The sequence below is a fragment of the Mastigoproctus giganteus genome, chromosome 2, assembly GCF_048544385.1.
Source record: "Mastigoproctus giganteus isolate SK-2022 chromosome 2, ASM4854438v1, whole genome shotgun sequence".
Taxonomy (NCBI): Eukaryota; Metazoa; Arthropoda; class Arachnida; order Uropygi; family Thelyphonidae; genus Mastigoproctus; species Mastigoproctus giganteus.
The window spans coordinates 258,900,849-258,921,720 of NC_143576.1; the positions used below are offsets into that span (position 1 = coordinate 258,900,849).

The window sequence follows — 20,872 nt, forward strand, 5'->3', positions numbered from 1 at the left end:
ATGCACTGGGAAAAACTCCTAGATTTCTAAACCGATATGCATTTACTTTAAATTCACTTTCACCACTTTTTATGAATGTATTTTAACACCATACATAATTGATTTTAGAAGAATGGTCAAAAATATGCCTCAGTTTGCTGAGATGTGATATCAGTTTATTGTAGTGTTAAAATATTTAAATTTATAATTCCTATAATCATCACCATTTGCCTTCATATTCTGTCTGCATTTTTATGCATTTTGAGTAATTTTTGTGTATTGTATTATTTTTTTTATATATTGAGCAATTTATCCCCCCCCCCACCCCTTCAGGTTTTATCTGCCCTTGATGTGAGTTCTAAAGATGCAGAAGGTCTTCATGATAAGTTAGACAGACTAAAAACAGTAGAAAGAATAAATGAAGAAAAGCTTGAAGAATTCCAGAAATATATGTATAGCCAATTTGAAGCATTAAATAGTATGTTTACTAGTATGGCTGAAGAGAATATTCAGAAGACTGAAAATTTTCAGCAATTCAATGGTAAAGTTATTCCACATTTTACTCAGTTAATAGCTTTAGTATTGTTTAGGATTCTCTTAAGGAGTGCATGTATATTTATTTACAGCTTATTTTATTTATTAATTATGTATTGGTCTAAATTATAAAATATACTATCATGGATTTAGATGTGAGAGTGGGTGGGAGAAGGGAAAACAAAACTACTTTAATTGTTAAAATAGTTTTGCGGGGTGGCATACTTAAAAATAAATCTGCCTGTTAATAACATACCTTCTTTGTATTTTAAACTATTGTTGAAGATATTCTGTGGTAAACGTAATATTAATGTCCTGAAACCATCACTGAATCCATAGACCACAACAAGTGCAATAACTTGAGTTCTTCCACAATAATATTCTTTCTCTCAGTTTGGAATGTGAAGTGTGCTGTTCTTATTTGAATTTGTGTTAACTACAAATATAAAAATGTGTATGCTAAATTTAGGGCCGATTGCTCTAATCATTGACAAATAATAAAAATCCCTAAATATGAGAAAAGTTAAATTAGAGAGAGAGTCTTTATTGCAACATTTGATTGTAACTGGTTACAAGGTTAAGTATGGCAACTTTCCCTTCATGGCCAAAAGGCCAGGGGTTTACAAATCAGAGGCGTTACAAAAACTTTAAATACCATAAGACATTAAAGAAACAAAATAAATTATATAGGGATAAAACCAAATGAAAAATACATATACAATTTACAGTAGTGACTATTGTCCTCAAAGTTCATGGGAGAGAGCAAGAAGAGCACTGTCAGGCTTGTTTCCTGTTATGCTCACTAATTAATTCACAGGAGTCTCCAACCGGGGCAGTTTCACTTCCATCGATGGGTTGCAATGCTTTGTCAAGAGACAGTGGTGCTACGTCCCCTGTGGTTGCCATTCCCTGTTATGGGGATTGGCAGATGCAGCTGACAGTTCATGGCCGATTGGAGTGTGTAGGGCAGAGTATCCCACGTCTGTATCGTCAGTTGATGGCAAATTTCTTAAGGTTGGCGTCGATGTCCTGGATTCATCCGAGCATCTGATATGGTAGGAAACAATCTGTTAGGTGGAAGCGTGCATGAAGAGGACAAATAGTTGGGGTGGCTCTGAGCTGGGCAGGTGGAATCCTTCAGCCACAGAGATCCCAGAATGAAGGAGATCTGATCAGACCAGTCAACATCTTTACTGTGATTATCAGTCTTTTTTTTGTCAATGAGAGAGAGAGAGAGAGAGAGAGAGAGAGAGAGAGAGAGAGAAAGAAAAAGAAAGGGGGGCAGCCTGGGGATTCCCAGGGCCTGGGCCATTTCAGTTATATTGAACATGGGGTAGTAAAGTGTGCTTATAGGTTATCCATTTGAGGAGCCAATATTCTGCTGCCCAGATGGGTTTTCTGATCGAGGGTGCTGCTGACACCCAGATTTCAGCCGCATAAAGTAGTGGGGATTAATATTGATATTTATTACTTAAAGCTGTCCCAGCCAACCAGTGGCAACCCCTCTGTCAGTTACACATAATTTAGTAGTACTCTTATATACTCCCTCTCCTGTTTGCCCAAGTACAGGGAGGGAAAAACCTGCCATGACCAAAAAGGATTGATATGAACAAATTGAAAAATAATCAAATTACAAAAAATAAATATATATATAATCAAATTTCAGACAAAGTCCAAACTTCGTTGTTTGTTTGTTATTTGGTTTTTAGGAGCATTAGCAACTAAGGCCATATTGCTCCAGGGATATGTGGTGGTCATTCCCTGACCATTCCGCATCCTCCGTATTTTGTGGTCACAGGCTTGAACCCCGGTCAAATCAAGAAGTGTGTGCTACGCACTGCTGCTCCTGCCCACCTGGCTACGGAGGCGCCCCAAACTTTTGTTGGAAAGCCAGCAGTGCTAGGAGCTGCCGAGAGCAGAAATTCCAGCGCCAGGAGCTGCCGAGAGCAGAAATTCCAGCATAAGGAGCTGGAGTTGCAGTGCATATAGCAGACTCAAGCCTCCACGATTTCACAGAACTCTAGGTAATTCGGCATATGCCATACTACATTACAAATCCAAGGCTTCCAGATCAGAAGAGTCTTCCGCCTAAAAATATTTCAATTGCAAAGGCTTGGAAAGTCAACGTTCTCCTGTTTATCAACTAGAATTGTCTCGCAGCCTTCTGCCATAAAATTGAGATTACCAATCTGAGATACCAATTCAATTCGTAGATCGCTGTACTCCTCACAGTTGTACATAATGTTCCCATGATTCTCTTCACCACAATGGCAACTAAATCTTGGTTTAATTCCTAAATCATGCAACTTTGCATTAATCGAACCATGACCAGTTAATAAGAACATAGCTTGTAAGTTTGGGGCAAACCATTTTATCGAGGCTGCATTTCTTAAATCTGGGAAAAATTGTGTAATCTGCTGTTTATCACAAACACTCCAATGCTCTTGCCAGACTTTTACCAAAGCATCCCAGATTCTTGTCCTTTCCTTCCTGGGATCTGCTAAAATCCACCTGTATATTCAGAAAAGAACATGGAATGGCATGGCGGATGAAATACACAATACAATACAATGCACAATACAATAAATGCTGATCAATGGGCAATTTTTTAGTTACAATCTGCAAAGCTGGGGTCGACACAGTTCTGCATGCCATGCACATCCTAAGGAGCATTACTCTTTGAAGGGAACTGAGCTTTCTAGTAAATACTTTTCCACTTACATGTTCAAACCAAATTGATGCACCGTACGTTACTATGGGGATAAATAAACATCCATATAGCAAGTTCAGTGCCTTACCATTTATTCCCTAGCCAACTCTAGTGATTCGAGTAATCATCCCAATAAATTTCCTCACCTTTTCTGATAGATAAGTAACATGTGAGTTTAAAGTCAAAGATCCGTCAAACATAATGCCTAGATATTTTAATTGCCTTGCTGATTTTAGGCTCGATCCATTCATTCTCACAACCAGGGGTCTTCTACTCGATAAAGTAGTGGGGAGTATATAATGGTCCTGACATACTTTGTTGTTGTAACCCTGTCTGAGACGTAATGCAGGTGTTGTTTCGCGCTCTATTTCAGGTGTGCCTCATGACTGATGAGTTTGTCAGTAAGCTTGTTGAATCTGAGTTTTGTGTCAAACAACCCCCAAATCTAAATGATAAGGGACAGTCTGGATGGACACTCCACTGATGTTGGTTGAGATGATTGTTGTTTCTTTCTTCAGGGAGTAGAGCGTGCACTTAGACTTCGCTGGGTTAATGTTAAGGCCAAATTGTTTAATTTAACCCACTAGTGTGAGAAGGACACTGTTAATTTCCTCTGTGATCATAGAGGGGTCTGTGTTTGCTTGGATGGTGGTCGATATTTTTAAATCACTCGCATAAGACAATGCGAGTGATTTAAAATCTGGTCTCTGGCTTATGAAAGGGGATATAATGGCAGTAGAGAGGACCCACCCCTCACCACCCTTGGTACTCTGTAGATATTTGCTTGATATAGGTTTTTTTTTGAATGATGGAGTATGATAGTACGGTTGAGAAGGAGTGATGAGAGGAAATGCAATGCATCCCCGCCTATAGAGTAGTGGTCTTCAAGCAATTGTAGGAGGGCAGGTACCTGAACAGCATCAAAAGCTGCTTCAATTTTGAGGTATATTATGAGGAGTTCTTTTCTCTCAAATGCTGTAAGGATGCTATGGGTGGTGGCAAGGAGATTGGTAATGGTGGACCTATTTGGTAATGAAGAAGGAATTTGTGGTGGGGCATCTGGAAGTATGTGAGTTATCAGAGTTGGAAGGAGGGCTCTTTATAGTAGCTCAGGAGACATTAGGAATTGGAGATGGGTCTGAAGTGCTTTTCCAATGACGGCATTCATATTTTTGGGTGTGGCCTTACCAGATATACATTCCATTGATGATGGGAGATGTGGCTGGTCAGCACTGCATTAAAGATGCTACAAGAGGCTCGATGATATATGGTCCCAGTCATCTCAACATGAACTGCAGTATTCCATCAGCACCCACAGCTGTAGAGGATGGGGTTGAATTCAAGGCTGTCAAGATTTAGCATTAGTAGAGGCATATGATGCAAGAAAGCAAGCTTATGCAGCATTAGCCAAAAAAAAAAAAAAAAAAAAAAAACCACCACTCTCATTTCATCCCTCCATTCGTTTCAAATACCTGTCCAGCTGAGCCTTAAATTTATTTAGGCTATCAAATTCCACAACAAGGGATGGAAGTCTGTTCCACCAACAACCCGCTGGCTAAAAGCAAATTTCCACACATCTGTCCTACACCTGTCTTTCCTCAATTTGAATTTATGCCCTCTCAGGTAATTATTCTGAGCAAGAATAATCAATTTAGTTCTTTGATGTGGTGATTGTTGTCATGATTGAATATGTGGTCAAGGTTACTGCTGGATCCCGCAACATCTTCAAATCTTGTTATGAAGTCAATCCACCTCTGGGGGTAGAGTTGCTCTGGGAAACTGGTGGTTTGTTCTGCGTATGTTATCTTACCTATTGCTAGCAAACGATCAAAATAACTCTTGATGGCCTGGGATTTTTGGTGGTTTTGAAAATGACTCTTGCTGTTGAAAAGGCTATTCTGTCATTAATTTCATCAGATTGCTTATGTAGTTGCTGCTTCTTTGGCACCTCCATAGCCAGGTGGGAAGGAGCAGCAGTGCGTAGCACACGGTTCTTGATTAGACCGGGATTCGAGCCTGTCACCACCAAATACGGAGGATGCGGAAAGGTCAGGGAATGACCACCGCATATTCCCGGAGCAATATGGCCTTAGTTGCTAATGCTCCTAAAAACCAAACAACAAACAAACAAACAGTTGCTGCTTTAGTTGAAAGCTGGAGTTTAGATGTGGGGTCCACCATGCTCTAGAGTGGGGAGTGATCATGACTGTGTTTGAGGCAGCGTCTTGAGCTACCATAATAATCCATTGAGTTAACAGGCCAACTGCTAGTAGGGTATCGCAGGATTCAAGGACATACCATGGGATGAGAGATGCTGCTGTAATGCATCTGGAAACATCCAGATATTTTGGACTATAGATTGTCTTTTGTAATACCTTTCCTTTTGGGTTGTATTTGGGTTGGTGGTTCTAGTTGTATTAGGATTGGGTCATGGTCATAGTTAAAGTAACCATCTTGAGGAGTCTCAAGTCTACAGGCAGTAGAAGTGAAAATCAGATCCAGTTGGTTTGTACCCCTTTTGGGGCCTTCATTTTTTTATAGTAAGGCCAGCCACTCCAAGCTGTGAGAGGAGCAATTTTTTCATGTGTTCCAGACGTGGTAGGAGGTTGAAATCCCCACAAATAATTTTCGTTGATTTGCTAATACATATGTAGCACTTAATTAATGTAATTGAAAGAATTTCTTTCTTTTTTTTTTTTTAATTAAAAAAAATTACTTTGCTTAATTCAAAGAAGTTAGTGAATTTTTTTTTACTATGTTATTTAAACTCAAACTTTTTAAATCTATTGAACTTTTATCTCCTGGCAGATTTTTACATTCTTGACCGATAAGCTTTGAATTTAATGCATGCACTTATCTTCCACCACGTTTAGTTTCTTGTTAATTATTATTTGTTTGTTTATTTGGTTTTTAGGAGCATTAGCAACTAAGGCCATATTGCTCCGGGATATGCAGTGGTCATTCCCTGACCTTTCCGCATCCTCTGTATTTGGTGGTAATGGGTTCGAACCCTGGTTTAATCAAGAAGCGTGTGCTATGCTCTGCTGCTCCTGGCTACAGAGGCGGGTGTTAATTATTATTATATCAAGCATTATACTCAGATGGACATTGGTTTTTTTTTCAATCTCTGCATATTCAATATGTTCATCAGTAACTTGGTTTCATTAATGCCCTTGTACTTAGGTCTGTTAACATGATTCAACATTGAATCCAGAAACATTTGTAAAGTGGTTGTATTGTGTTGTGGTTTAGTTTACTGTTGTTAACTGTATTCCTTTCTCCATGATATAATGTGCTTTTTAATAACTTGTGTGGTTTAATTATTGTAAACCAACTTCATTAATTCTTTATGAACACCACATAATATTCTTCTCTCAACACATTTATCCTTTTATTTCAATGTTTATTTTTGTAATTCACTATTTTTTGGCATTTTCTCATGTGTTAATGCTATATATTTTTGTGGGGCTTTATACACTGTTTGACAAAATTAACAGAACAAAATGCTTTTCATGAATATTTTATTGTAAACAGTGTTGCCGAAGGTAAATATTTGATATACTTGCTATCCTGGCATACAAATTCTGAGTAGCCAATAAAAATCCATCTACCCTCTTATAGGACTACACATTATGCAAATTATGTTAAAAAAAAAAAAAAAACAGGACTGAAGTGATGTGGTTGCTACCACATCACTTCAGTCTTTTTTTTTTTTTTTTTTTTTTTTTTTTTTGCTTACTAGGTGGGATAGCCATGTCCCCAGTACTCGGGAGATAGCAAGTCATTAGTAGAAGGTGGCCGACGATAAAAACTACCTCCGAAACGCGCTGCCCTGCGCGAAAAGGCGGATTTTAAGCAGCGAACAATTCGCTGGCCTAGTGCTAGGGCGGTGCGGAGATCGAGTGCCACCGGTTGCGGACTTGCAACCGACGAAAATTTTTTTATTGTCAATGATATACAGGAATTTTTCCAGCAGGGATAAGGAGGTGATTATTCCATTGTATAAGGCAATGGTCAGGCCACACCTAGAGTACTGTATACAGGTCTGGAGGCCTCATTTCAAGAAGGATGTAGAGCTGCTGGAACGAGTACAGAGAAGGGCAACAAGATTAGTGAATGGAACAAAGGGGTGCTCTTACGAAGAAAGGCTTAAGTTTTGCAAATTACAGTGTCTGGAGACTAGGCACCAGCGAGGTGATCTGATAGAGGTGTATAAAGCCTTGAATGGTTTAAGCATGCTCAATGCTGATGGGATTCTTCCTCTAGCTCAGAAAAATCACCTGAGAGAGCATAAATTCAAATTGAGGAAAGTCAGATGTAGGATAGACGTGCGGAAATTTGCCTTTAGCCAGCGAGTGGTTGGTTGGTGGAAGACTTCCATCCCTTGTGGTGGAGGTTGATAGCCTAAATAAGTTTAAGGCTCAGTTGGACAGGCATTTTGAACGAACAGAGGGGTGAAGTGGAAGTGGGTTTTTTTTTTTTTTTGGCTGATGCTGCATAAGCTTGCTTTCTTGCATCAAATGCCTCTACTAATGCTAATTAGATCTCAAAGAATCATTTAAATGATTCTTTAAGACAGGAGACAGACACCATTGAAAGAAGAGCTGGCCAACTTCACCTGAAGGCTACATCAACCAGAACAGACTGCAATCTGGCTCTAATAACAAGATGGAACCCTATGATGTTCTGTCATCAACTGTTTCTTGAGATTGCTTTAGCCACAAGTGAAAACTTTTCCAACTGGACTGTGTTAAGAAGGCTCAATTCAAGTGGACTCTATGCAAGGAAGCCAGTGGTTTGTATCCCATTAACCACAAACCACTGCAGAGTTTGTGAAAACTGGTGCCATGTACGTGTGACTTGGGGTACAGTTCTGTTCTCTGAGTCTGTTTTAGCCTATAAACAGATTCTAGATGTTATTTCACCTGGAGACTATGAGGAATTCAGTACCATCCCTTCAACATTAGAGAAGGGGACACTTACAGTGGAGGCAGTGTTCTTGTGTGTGGCAGAATAATGATCAATTGCTGCACCCTCTTCATTTTTTTTATAGGAGTACTGTAATTGTGCAGAGGTACCAAGAACAGATCCTTGAACCCTATGACTTTTTATGGGTGCATTTGGCCCAGATTTTCTTTTCATACATGGCAACACCACTTCATGTAGAGTTGAAGTGGTGGAGGAATATCTTGAAACTGAAGAGATCCAATGACTGCCTTGGCCAGCACATTCACTAGACTTAAATCTGATCAAACGTGTGGTACACCCTTGGGAGTTGCATTGCACACCGACAGCCAACTCCTCAGTCACTTGGTGAGCTAAGGTTTGCACTGATGGAAGAATTGGATTTGTTGCCACAGAACCTTATAGACGCCCTTATATTGAGCAACATACTGATGTCATGTGATCATATATTCAAGTATCTTGTATTGACTTCTGTAATGTGACCTTTTTTGGTAATTCTTATAAAACCCATGTAAATGTCCCTTTCTGTCACCTCATTTAATCGTTATTCTATGGCACATCATACCAAATTTTGTCCTGCTTCATCACTAGATGAGTTACACCACATTTTCTATGTGTTTTGTTAATTTTGTCAAGCAGTGTGTCAATCTTTCCTAATGAGAAAAGATTCCAAAACTTTTAATAGCCAATATTGTAATTTAAAAAAATAAATAATAACATATATAAATAAGTACTTAGAACGTACAAAAATAACCAGAAATATGAATAATGCAAATAAATTCTGACTTCGTGCAACTAGACTTGTAAGTGTTAATTTATCATTGACCACATGATAGAATTTGATTCTAACTGCTATATTATGGCACTAGTCATACCCAGATATACAACAGTCGTTATCACATGTTAGCTTTTAGTCCGTAACCTGTAGTGTCCTTTGTTTACACATCATTTTTTGAGGAACAGCACATTTATAATCAAATATCCATGTATTACAGACGTTTGTTTTGGACTGCTTGAGAGAGTAGTACTGTTCACCGTCACATATCAGAAAAATTTAAATTTAATGTTGAACTAAATTTCAGCAATACTGTTAAAGTATTGCAAAGGCCCATTAGACATAGTGAAAAGAGTTTGCTTGTATTTGAGAAGAAAGATTCTTTTAACATTTATTACAGTTTGTTATAATGTTTTGTAATAATAACTGAATAAAACTGAAAATATGCCCAGGTTGCATGTCTTGAATAACCCTGTATAATTTTCCCATTATATCATTTGGTACTTAATCAATGCTAGGTATTTTTATTAATTTGGGAAAAAAAAAAAACTTCTGTTCTGGCTTATTCCAGCAGGAATGTTTACTTGTATTAAAGTTTAATGATTTTGAAGTTGAAAGGCATGACATAATGCTATTTTAAATAAAAGCAATTACAAAAAATTAAAAAAAAAAAAAAAAAAAAATTGTTCACCCAAAGCGTAATGCAATACATTCATTACTGTGTTAGCTATATTTATATTTCGATGGTTCATTTGTGCAATAGTTTACTTTAAAAACATATATATATATGTAGTTGTAGTCTTGTATTTGTGCATTAATATATTTCCCCCTTACCAAATTTCAGACAGTGTTTTTGATTTATATCTACAAAAATTATCTGGATTATCTTCAAGTTTCAGTTCCTTAAAAAGCTCTCTCTCACCACATACAAGTCAACTTTCTTCTGACTTTTTGGATCAGAAAGAAAAGGCTGAATTTTTATTAAATAATGTACTTAATCAGGCATTACATGGCCAGGTAAGATTTTAATATTTGTTTTTGAAATACATTCATTAAATTTTGCTATACAGGGTGATTTTGAACTCTCCTTACAAACTTTGAGAGTTGTGGCGACACCAATAAAGAAAAAAATTCATGAACTTGGGTCTGAATGTCTTCTTGCCATACATATATATATATATTTTTTTTTTTTTTAATGAAAACCCCAAACACGAAAGGTATCAAAACCTATAGTACTTAGTACCATGTTAAAGGGGAAGTATGGGGGGAGCAAAGTGGTGGTATTTCACCTGGTTGATGAAAGTCATACAGAGTAGGCCGACTACTGGTTTCATGTTTCTTGATAATTTCACTCCTATTGGAAGAAAACTTATTCTGGGACCAGAGATGTACATCACAGATCACAGTGGAGCACTTCTGCAAAATGGAAGGTGTCCAAGGGATTAATGAAATGAATTTTTCTCAGCAGCATTTACAAACTTCGGCATGTATATATTATTAACATGATGCTGAAGAGCCACTCCACTTTCCAACACTACAGTTACACCATGTGTGGGAACCAGTTTTTCCTTAAGGTGGACATTTCAAGCTTGTGAATTTTTCATGTAAAAAAAAAAAGTAATGTATGCCACTGGGCATTTTTTACATTTTGGGCAATGAATTTTTCTTAATTTGTTTGTAATTACTTTTTAACTATTTTTACATATTATTCTAAATAAATGGTTTGAAATTTAATAAAAATCTGTTGAATATAATTAGAGATGTTAAAAGTAATATTAAATAACCAGAAACACGTATAAAAAATTTCTTAGATTTTAATGAAATTTTGAATGTCTGGACAAACCTTTAAAAGAACCAAATATAAAACTTTCTGAAATTCTGGCCATTGGGAGTAGTTGATCTATATGGATGGCCAGATGGGCATGCCAAAGTTAGAGCTTATGCATATGCAAAAAGTCATTAAAAATCTAATAGATAAATGAAAGATTGAGTGCTATTCAACTAGCAAAATTTTAAGAAACTTTACTCTGCATTTTTTGATTCCATGAACTATAAGAATGTATTATTGATCTCAACATTGAATTATTGAATCATGATAAAGTGGTTGTATTTTAACAAATCAAAATTTAAATAAAAAGCATAGTTCTTATTAATGCACCACTTTCCCCTTTGTATAATATAAAGTTTTCCTAAAACTGCTGATTATATAAAGTTTACTGATTTACTTCAGAAAACAGCAGTTTTGCTAAAGTTAGTCATTAAATCAAGGTCATCTTATTCAGTAATAAATGATACATTTAACATAGAAGGATATTTAGGTGTGCATGTATTTCATTTGTCAGTTATAAAATGAAATAAAATTATTATAGAAATCAAAGATCTTAATCCTTTTAGCATGAGCTTGTGGAAAGTGTACGGTTTAAGTAGATGGGTGAAATGGGAGGGATTTTTTTTTTTGTTTTGTGTGTGACTGATGCTATATAAGCTTGCTTTCTTGCATCATATGCCTCTTCTAATGCTAATGTTTGAAGGTAGTGAGTTTCCTTCTAGAGGCTTATGGAATGATTTCATGGAATTAAAATTAGTAAAAACAAATCTTTAGCATTAGTAGAGGCATATGATGCAAGAAAGCAAGCTTATGCAGCATCAACCAAAAAAAAAAAAAACACTCCCATTTCACCCCTCCGTTTATTCGAAATACCGTCCAGCTGAGCATTAAATTTATTTAGGCTATCAACTTCCACAACAAGGGATGGAAGTCTGTTCCAACTATCCACTGGCTAAAGGCAAATTTCCACACATCTATCCTTTATACATGATTGCTTTCTTTTTACTATCTTTATACTTAATTGCTTTTAAATATGAATGTGTTCTTATTTTGACTTGATTGCCCAGCCTTAGAGAAATATTATTATTCTAAAAAATATCAGAATTAAAAAAACTTAATTAAAAATATTGTTGCTTGTTTTTTTTATGCAGTAATGTGTTTTTCTATTTATCACTTAATTACTTTCATCAGCTTCTGGATTCTGAATTCCAGAGAGCTTCAGTTTAAGATTCAAATTGAACAAATTGAGATTAACAGTCACAATTGTCTCCTCCTCCGATTTTTAAAGCTATTTTTATGCTCCCTATTAAAATGTATTGTACTATTTGTCAGCACAAATAAGAAATAGCAGCACATAGGCATATTTTAAGACAACTCTTATACTACATTAATGGATGCATTAAGGCAACCTGAAGAACAGTGGTCACATTTACTGCAAGGAGCCTATTCATGAAAAACATGTATATACTTCTGAAAGCATTAACGGAAAGTGGAGAGTGGGTAATGAAAGAATCTTATAAATTGTGATTTGTGTTGAGGGGGATCTACTAAGCATACTCAGAAAAACTCTACAGTATAGTATAAAATGTGAGCATGCAGGGTAATTCAGACAGATCAGTAATAAGAATTACTGTCATGCATATGACTGTAAATTCCTAAATATCAAATAGTTGAGCACTGAATTTTTTTTAAATTGCCACTGGAAATGCAGTATCTCTCATCTTTGCCAATAGGAATATGCTATTAAAATGGCTTCTTGGGAAAGTGCATTTTGTGTCATTCAGTTTTCAAAGATAATTTCAGTGATTTCACACCAAAAGGATCCATCATAACTATTCACACCAAAAGGATCCATCATAACTATTCACACAAGAAGGACCCATCATAACATGTCAATTTACAATTGGTGTAATCAGTTTTAAAGGAAAAGATATATTTCTACAGAAACTAGCTTCTGTTTCTTATGATTTTTATCATCCACTTTCATGTAGAAATGGAAGAATAGCTCAATAATGAAGTGATGGGTGGTGCAGTGTACAAAAGATGTGATTGATGTAGTATTTGCTACTGTTGCGAACCAACATTCCTCAATGAAATGCAGGATCATTGATTTAGTTGCATCATTTATGACAGATACTGAAAATGTCTGGGAAGAAATCTCTATATCAAATAAAAGTAATTCATGGGGTTCATGGAGAGAACCTGTAGGGATTCTAAAGATTTTCTGCCCACCTGTGTTTTATGTTCTGATAATAATATATAACTTTTTTATTTCTGATTTTTTAAAACTGTTAGGTTCTTTTTTGAATTATCCTATATTCATATTGAATGCTAGCTGAAGTGCCACTCTGCAATTTTGCCCAGACATGATATGATGAGAGCCTTGTCAATCAATTCGGCCCTGGAGAGATTATGCAAGGCTCAAGGGGTAGAATTTTTTTTTCAGAATTGTTTTGTGCTTGTTGACAGGAGAGACTGCTTCTACAGGGATGGGGTATATTTAAATAGAAAAGGTGCAAGAATATTTGCTGATGCTATCGAGGCAGTGTTAGGTAGGTCGGAAAACTGCTAGCTTGGTGGGGGGATGCACAGACTAAAAGGTTAGCAGTGGCTGCAGGCAGAGGCAAAGTGATTCTTGCACTGCTTCTACTAGAATGAGCAGCAGCAGCAGCCTGGAAAGCAAGGCAATTGAGATTTCTAGGACTGCTGGGAGTCATAGTGGAACAAGTAAATACATAGGATGTGTTAGGGTAACTGAGAGTAGGAACAGATGCATGTATACTTGCATGTACACCAATGCTAGTAGTACAGCAAATAAATTTGATGAGCTTGAAGTGCTAGTCAAGACATCAAAGGCAGATATTGTTGCGATATCAGAGACATGGCATCACACAGATATAAGCAGTGCAGATTGGAATTTGGGGAGTACAATGTGTATAGAAAGGATAGACAGGATAGAAACAAATAATCTAAGGAAGTACATCCAATTGATGTTGGTGGAGAATGCAATGTTCAGTCTGTTTGGTGTGACATAAGCACTGGTAAAGGAAAAATGAGAGTAGGTGTGTTATAGGCCTAAGGAAGCTGATGAGTATAATGAGAGATTGTGCAGAGAAATAGTATGCCAGTAAAGCAGAATGTCTTACAATGGGAGATTTTAAATTTCCAAATTAACTAGAACTTATGGGTTGGTCACACCCACACTAGCAAGACTTGTGGATTTATTGGATGACTGAGTTCTACAGCAACATGTTCGAGAGGCAACCAGAGAGAGTAATACTCTTAGTCTGATTATCAGCATTGATTATTCATGCATTAAGAATTTGCAGATAAAGGAACCACTGGGTGACAGTGATCACAACGTACTGATGTGGGAATTACTTAAAGATGTAACTACCATCAAGGCTAAAGTAAAGGGCTTTTAGTTTTCATAAAGGTGATTACAGGGGGTCTCAGACAGTTTTTAAATTCTATACAGTGGGGTCAACTGATGATGTTATCATTGTTGAATTCTAAATGGGAAGCCTTTATGGAATTAATTTTGAAAGCTAATAGGCTTTTCATTCCAACTAAGAAATACTGTTCAAGGTTCAGGCTTAAATGAATTAATGAGGCTCTTGGCAGAGAAGAAAAATGTTTGGGATGCATATAAAGTACCAGGTGATACAGAAGCTTATGGCAGATATAAACTAGTCTGTAATCAAGTCACAGAGGAAGTTAGCGGACAAATGCAGATTGCACAAAATCTTTGGCAAAGGATGCAAAGAAAAACAGCAAAGAGTTCTTTACTTAAGTAAACTCTAGAAGGAAAGGGATGAATCAGATTGGACCACTTAACATAGATGGGTTGACTGTTGATGATCAAGCTCAGGTAGTTGATAAAATGAATGAGTATTTTGCATCATCATTCACACATGAGGAGTTATTTAATGAGGGGAATACCAGAAGTTTATCAAACTAACAGGGAGCTAAGTGATTTTTTTTTTTTTAATAAATGAGAGAAAAAGTGGAGGAGAAATAGTTGAAATTAAACACAAAGGCACCAGGGTGGATGGGAACTATTCAGTTATATTAAAGGAGGCAGCAAAGCAAGTAAGAAAATCCTTAGCCATAATTATGAAAGCTTCCTTGGACTCAGGGAGGTCTCCATGGACTAGAGATGTGCAAATGTATCACCAATTCACAAAGGTGACACAACTAACTATAAACCTGTTAGTTTAACTTGTGTTCCAGAGAAAATAATGGAGTCACTGGTTAAAGAAGCTTTGCAGAATCATCTAGACAAGACTGCAGTAATAGTTAAGATACAGCTTGGGTTTGTTAAAGGGAGGTCTTTTCTGACCAATTTGATTGGAAACTATGATGAGGTCACAAAGGAACTGAATGCCAAAAATAATTTTGATATCATATACTTGGATTTCAGGAAAGGTTTTGATACTGTTGCACATTGAAGACTGCTGTAAAAATTGGAGAGGTATGGCATTAAGGGGAAGTTGCTACAATGGATAAAGGGATGGTTGAGTGGGAGACGACAAGAGTGGTAATCAATGGACACTGCTCTTCGTGCACAAATGTTATTAGTGGAGTTCCCCAGGGTTCGGTGCTGGGCCCATTGTGGTTTTATATATTTATCAGTGATATTGATGAAGGTATATCAGGTTTATTGTCAAAGTTTGCAGATGATACATAGGTTGGCATGGTTGTTAACAACAGTAAAGACAGTGTGCTACTCCAACTAGATCTAGATAAGTTGGGCAACCAGGTTTTGGCACATTATAGCCTTAGTTGCTAATGCACCAATAAAACCCAACCAACCAGATAAGTTGGGCAAATGGGCTGAGAAGTGGCAACTGAAGTTTAACTTTGGCAAATGCAAGTACTGCCAATGAGTAGCAATAACAGAAGAGAAACATACCAACTGTGTGGTCCTACACTCAGAAAAGTGGAAAGTGAAAAAGATCTGGGGGTAATTGTGCAGTCAAATATGTAGTTCGCTGAGCAGTGCAGACGGGCAGCCAGGACAGGTCATGGAGTCTTGTCAATATTATATAAGACTTTTGCTAGCAGGGACAGGGAGGTGATTATCCTGTTATTTAATGCAATGGTCAGGCCACACCTAGAGTACTGTGTACAGGTCTGGAGGCCTCATTTTAGAACGGATGTAGAGTTGCTAGAATGAGTACAAAGAAGGGCAACAAGATTGGTGAGGGAAACAAAAGGGTGCTCTTACCAACAAAGGCTTAAGTTCTGCAAATTGCAGCTCCTGGAGAGTAGGCGGCTGCAAGGTGATCTGATTGAGGTGTATAAGGCCTTGAATGGGTTGAGCAAGCTGAATGCTAATGGGATTCTTTGTCTTGCTGAGACTAAGAACCTGAGGGGGCACAATTTCAAATTGACAAAAGACAGTTGTAGAATAGAGTAGGAGTGTAGTAGGTGAGAGTAGGAGTGTGCTATAGACCTAATGACTCTGAGTATAATAAGAAACTGTACAGGGAAATAGAGTGGGCCAGTAAATCAGAGAGCCTTATAATGGGAGATTTTAATTTCCCAGATATTGACTGGAATTTGGGGGCTGGTCACTCACACACTAGCAAGGCTTTTGTGGATTTATTGGATGATTGTTTTCTACATCAGCATGTTCTGGAGGCAACTAGAGGGAGGAATGCTCTTGATTTGATTATCAGCAGTGATTCTTCATGCATTAAGAATCTGCAGATAAATGAACCACTAGGTGGCAGTGATCACAGTGTGCTTAAGTGGGATTTACTCAGAGGTAACTACCATTAGGGGTAAAGGGAAGGGTTATTGCTTTCGTAAAGGCGACTACAATGGACTGAGACAGTATTTAAATTCTATACAGTGGGACCAACTGATGATGTTACCAACAGCAAATTCAAAATGGGAAGCATTCAAAGAACTTATCTTGGAAGCAACTAGGCTTTACATACCAACTAAGAAATATTGTTCAAGGTTTAGGCCTAAATGGATGTCAGATGAACTAATGAGGCATATGGCAGAGAAGAAACATGCATGGGATACATACAAATTAACACATGACACAGAAGCCTATGATAGATACAAGTTGATCTGTAACCAAGTTACAAAGGAGGTTAGGCAGCGAAGGCAGATTACGAGAAATCTTTGGCACTTGATGCAAAGAGTTCTTTACTTATGTAAACTCTAGAAGGAAGGGGATGAATCAGATTGGTCCACTTGATATCGATGGGTCAACTGTTGATGATCCTGCTCAGGTAGCTAACAAACTAAATGAATAAATTTCATCGACATTCACACATGAGGAGTTATTTAGCGAGGGGAATGCCAGAGGTGTAATCAACTCTAGCAGTAAGCTAGAGAATCTTGTAATAACTGAGAGTAAAGTGGAGGAGAAATTGTTGAAGATAAACACAAGAAAGGCACCCGGAAAACCCTTAGCCATAATTATGAGAGCTTCCTTGGACTCAGGGGAGGTACCCACAGACTGAAGATGTGCAAATGTGACCCCAATTCACAAAGGAGGATCAAAGGCTGACACAAGTAATTATAGACCTGTGAGTTAAACTTCTGTTCCTGATAAAATAATGGAGTCACTGGTTAAAGATGCATTGCAGGATCATCTAGACAAGACTGCAGCAATAATTCAGACACGGTATGGGTTTGTTAAGGGAAAGTCTTGTCTGACAAATTTGATAGGATATTATGATGTGGTTACAAAGGAACTGGATGCAAAAAATAATTTTGATATCATATATTTGGATTTCAGGAAAGCTTCTAACACTGTTGAGCATGGAAGACTATTGTACAAATTGGAGCAGAATGGTATTAAGGGTAAGTTGCTACAATGGATAAAAGGATGGTTAAGTGGGAGAAGACAGAGGGTGGTAATCAATGGGTGCTGCTCTTCTTGGACTAATGTTATTAGTGGCGTCCCACAGGGTTCGGTGTTAGGTCCACTGTTGTTTTGTATATTTATCAATGATATTGATGAAGGTATATTAGGCTTAATGTCGAAGTTTGCAGATGATACAAAGGTTGGCAGGGTTGTTAATGACAGTAATGGATTACAATATGAGGTTGGGAATAGCTATGAGATAAAGGCTCCATTGGAGAAGAGACAATCAGACAAGTTGTGATCTGAGGTGCCTAAAGGACGTCTCATTCCAACCCTGTACTTAGAAGTGTTGTTTGTAAGGAAAAAGATCAAGTGTCTTCCAGTATTCTTGTAGGTAAGTGAACAATCTCTGAAAGGTCATTAGTAATTGCAAAAGCCTCAACATCTCGACCAGCTGGGTCAGTGTGACTAGAAAAAGGAATCCAGCTGGAATTGTGAACATTAAAATCACAAAGGAAAATTGCCTTGCTGTTGGAAAGTTGGACTGGAGAAAGTCAAGTTGCAAAGAGAGGAAGTCAAAGAGCTCCAAGTGATTAGTGGAGTTAGGAGAACGGTAGAGACAACAGATGAATTTGACACAATGAGGTAGAGAGATTTTAAGCCAGAGAAGATCGAAAAGAGGAGATTCCAAATTACCAAGCCTTTGACAGAATATCAGAATGGATGTAAGCACAGGTACCACCTTTGAGGCGAAAGGAATCGTACAGCGAATAATTTGGGTAACTTTGATGAGCAGCATTTGAATCATCTGATAACTGAGATTCTGTCAGAAAAAGTACATGGGGTTTGGCAGACTGCAAGCAGATTTTAGCAATATCCGTTTTACCGCTTTTAATTATCTGACTGAGCCGTATACACTCAGTCAGATTTTATCCCACAATGACAATGTTGTCTGTTGTTTTTAGCTATTTTAAATCAATAAAGGTTTTTACTTGTATTTAAAATTTATATGTTATTGTTATTTCTTTATTGATTTATTTTTTTATATATTTGTTGTTATATATCTGGACATGGTGGCCTAACTAATTAGGCCACTGAGAGGTTAAATTTTTATATATTACCTGGTCTTGGCACATTATAGCCTTAGTTGCTAATGCGCCAATGAAAAACAAACTAAAGCAGACTGCAGGTGGTAATGGACATCGTTGAGATTAGAATTGAAATCACACTTATTTGTGAAATGAATTAGGAAGTGTTTGGGAGGTTTAGATCTTTTCACAGATAAGCTTGCTCTATTAGTTTCACAATTCATGGTGTATTCAATAGTAAGAAAAAGTGGGTGGGACATGCTGTATGAAGTAATGAAATATGGATACGGCATACAAATGGTAAGAATATACCCAGATCCTTGAAATAACGTGGCCTCAACAATGTCCCACCGCATACACACTACTCGGACTCCCTCCAATCACTATCTGGCAGAGCAGAAGTAGCAAGATTATACACTAGATGATCCGGAAGCCTCCTAGAGTTACCAATAGGTTTGGTGTATTAACTTGCGGCCGGCCCGCGAACACCCTTTTAGAGTTGTACCCTCGAAATGTAAGGAATATTGGATCTCGCAATGGTGTTCATCATAACCTCAAAAGTCATCAATCATACTGCATGATGGAAGAGATGACTGGAACTTAACTCTGGAGATTAACATAGGTTCCACCACTTCAAGCCTCCAAGTGGTGGTATTGCACTGGTCAATGAGTCATCTACTACCTAGTACTGCCAGTTAACACAGGGGCGACGTTCCTCCATGTGGTGTGAGTGCCACACCTCGACCCCCTGCTTACGTTTATTCACACCTGAGTGGTCGCCCACCATGTACTTGTGCATGGAGGTTATACCCAGGATTACTAACAGTCCCACCATCGTATAAATGCAAGCAGAGGATTTGGCTGTCACAGACCATCCTGACTTTGCCGAAATTGAGTCCACTTGACTTGAGTGTCACCCGAATATCAGTTCAATCACCGTTTTAGCCTCCCAGGTAGCAAGTACAGCTTGTCTGGCATATCTGAGAGAATGTCTGTGACAACCTCAAGGATAACACAGTAATCAAAATCAGGAGGTACAGTCACTCCTCGTATAATTCCTGTTTACACTACACGAATTCGATCATACACGATTTATAAATAGGGGAACGATATCGTATATAACACAAACCGAATTCGCTTATACATGATTTGCCTTTGTGTTTACAAGAAATGGCAGTCGAATGCAGAATCACCCCAACCGAACGCAACACGATAGAAATGAAGAGAAGATTCTGAAAATGTATTTGTTTTTTTATATCAGTGAAGTGGAAACACATTTCACCATAATAACGTAAAAACCAACACAATTCCAGCTATCGGTATAATCGCAAATGAAATTAGGTCGAGTTTTCTACCAGTTTATAACAGATTCCACTAGCAGAAACACAACTGGAAATTGTTTTTATTGTTTTACGGTAGTAACCCCTAGAAATGTGCTTTAGTAAAATGTGAGGTATTAATAGTGTATCTCTGCCTTTACGGTGTTGTTTATTCAGTTGCTACACGCACGCAGCTTTGTTTATGTGTATCAAGCGTGCCTCCTCGTTTTGTAACTGTGCTTTATTCCCTAAAAATGAGTAAAATACTTAAGGTGCAAAAAGGAAGCATCCTGGTGATGACACTGCAGATTCAGAGAGAAAAAGAAAAGCAGTATCGATAAACAGAGGCGAACTGGGTCAAAAATTCTTACCCGAGAAAATTTATAGTGGCCCTTGCTATGGTTTATGGCCCAAATCACACCGGCCTCCGGCCCACCGGGGTTTCCCCGGTAAGGCTTATGGCCAGTCCGCCTCTGTTGATAGAGAAAAAATATGAAATTGTGAAACGCTTTGAGTGAAATGAAAGACCATGTGATATTGCATGTGCTACAGACCTAAATGAGGCAATGCCTAGAATTGCAAAGAATGCAGAGAAAATAAAAACAACTTCCATAGCAGGAATAATTCAAGTTTGGATAGAAAATCAAACATAAAACAAGTATTTTATGTTTAATTTTTTTAATATTTTATTACGTAATAGTCATAATTAAATACGTAAGTATTCTATTACGATTATTGATTGTGTTTGGTAATGTTTTGGTTACAAATGTGTGTTCAATCTTGGGTGGTCGGCACCTAACCCTATTTTTCCCATAGGGCCTGTTTATATTGCACAATTTTGC

General features: G+C 37.6%; 1 protein-coding gene across 1 annotated transcript in view; it reads left to right on the forward strand.

Annotated features, from left to right (window-relative positions):
* Positions 1 to 20,872, forward strand: part of LOC150090420 (kinesin-like protein KIF11-B) — a 336,901-nt gene that overhangs the window by 234,818 nt on the left and 81,211 nt on the right. The window contains exons 14-15 of the mRNA XM_090390308.1: positions 313 to 520; positions 9,808 to 9,980. Coding sequence (XP_090246434.1) covers positions 313 to 520; positions 9,808 to 9,980 — 381 coding nt within the window. The remainder of the gene's footprint in view (positions 1 to 312; positions 521 to 9,807; positions 9,981 to 20,872) is intronic.